Source organism: Otolemur garnettii, unplaced genomic scaffold (assembly GCF_000181295.1).
Source record: "Otolemur garnettii isolate 467f Iridium unplaced genomic scaffold, OtoGar3 scaffold00041, whole genome shotgun sequence".
NCBI lineage: Eukaryota > Metazoa > Chordata > Mammalia > Primates > Galagidae > Otolemur > Otolemur garnettii.
In genome coordinates, this window is record NW_003852436.1 from 10,916,269 (window position 1) to 10,917,621 (window position 1,353).

At 39.5% G+C, this 1,353-nt stretch overlaps 1 protein-coding gene and 1 non-coding gene across 2 annotated transcripts in view; both read left to right on the forward strand.

Annotated features, from left to right (window-relative positions):
• Nucleotides 1-1,353, forward strand: part of RPS3A (ribosomal protein S3A) — a 5,738-nt gene that overhangs the window by 1,241 nt on the left and 3,144 nt on the right. Inside the window, exon 2 of the mRNA XM_023513449.1 lies at nucleotides 3-188. Within this exon, the coding sequence (XP_023369217.1) occupies nucleotides 3-188 (186 nt within the window). The remainder of the gene's footprint in view (nucleotides 1-2; nucleotides 189-1,353) is intronic.
• LOC111725476 lies at nucleotides 801-873 on the forward strand. The gene has a single exon (XR_002773534.1). It is a non-coding gene; the product is annotated as a small nucleolar RNA SNORD73 (small nucleolar RNA).

A 1,353-nucleotide genomic window follows, 5' to 3' on the forward strand; every position in this document is an offset into this window, starting at 1 on the left:
AAATTGCATCTGATGGCCTCAAAGGTCGTGTGTTTGAAGTGAGTCTTGCTGATCTGCAGAATGATGAAGTTGCATTTAGAAAATTCAAGCTGATTACTGAAGATGTTCAGGGCAAAAACTGCCTGACTAACTTCCATGGCATGGATCTTACCCGTGACAAAATGTGTTCTATGGTTAAAAAATGGCAGGTGAGACCAGAAGACATAGTGCTATAAAGTGTGTGACCCAGGATGTCACGGTGTGATGACAGAAAGAAGCATGTTGTGTAATTGTGGTTGAGTTTCATCTTAAATCCCTGATTGTTTTCTTTGTATCGCTGAGTGCTTATTTTGGGGTTGGTAAACTGTGATCTTCCCATTTTGCTTACCGCTTTAAATTCAAGATTTAATACTGGGTTATTAAGTCAGGATTTTTTGCTTCTGGGATTAGTGCTATTTTGAGGAACATTTAGGTGTAGTTGGGCAGTTTTGCCTATCTTCAGAATATCTTTGAACCTCAAAACCTGTAGTGAGTTTATGGTGAAAGAGTCTTTGGTTATCTTTGGCAATAGAGCATAATAGTGGCAGAGCATTTGGTGTGAGATTGAAATCTTGGCTCCATTTCTCAATTGGATTGAGAGTAACTTAAGCTTGGTAGGCCTTAATTTTTTTATTTGCAAAGTGGAGTTAAGAATATAATTTCACTTATTGTGGGGATGAAATTAAAAATCCATGTAAATATGCTTAGTATGACTTTTGACACAAAAAACTCTTAGTAAACAGTATAATTTCAAATGTGCCTGGCTAGCCACCCAGTTTGGGAATGAATGATGACAAAATGTTTCGGTCCCAAATGACATCTACTGATTATACCGTTACGTTTATTTCTGACATTCCCCTAAGATTTGTGTTTTGTTTTGTTTGTTGCTTTGTTGAGACAAAAATTGCACTCTGTAGGCAGGGCTAGAGTGCAGTAGTGTCATCATAGCCCACAGCAACTTCAAACTCCTGGGTTCAAGTGAACCTCCTGCCTTAGCCTCCTGAATAGCTGGGACTACAGGTGTGCACCACCCCACCCCACTAATTTTCTTTGTATTTTTGTAGAGATGGTGCATTGCTATGTTGCACAGGCAGATCTTGAACTCCTGGGCTCAATCCATCCTTGGTGGAAGCCATACCTTGGCTTTCCAAAGTGTTAAGATTACAGATGTGAGCAACTGCACCTGGCTTACCTCTAAGGTTTTATGGTTCCATTTCTAAAATCCTTTGGCTATATTGATGCGTTCATCTTTTTTTTCTTCCTCCTGTAGTGTTCTCTTGCCCCCCATGTAGCTGGGATCACAAGGTCCGGCTGCTTTTTTTTTTTTTTTTTTTT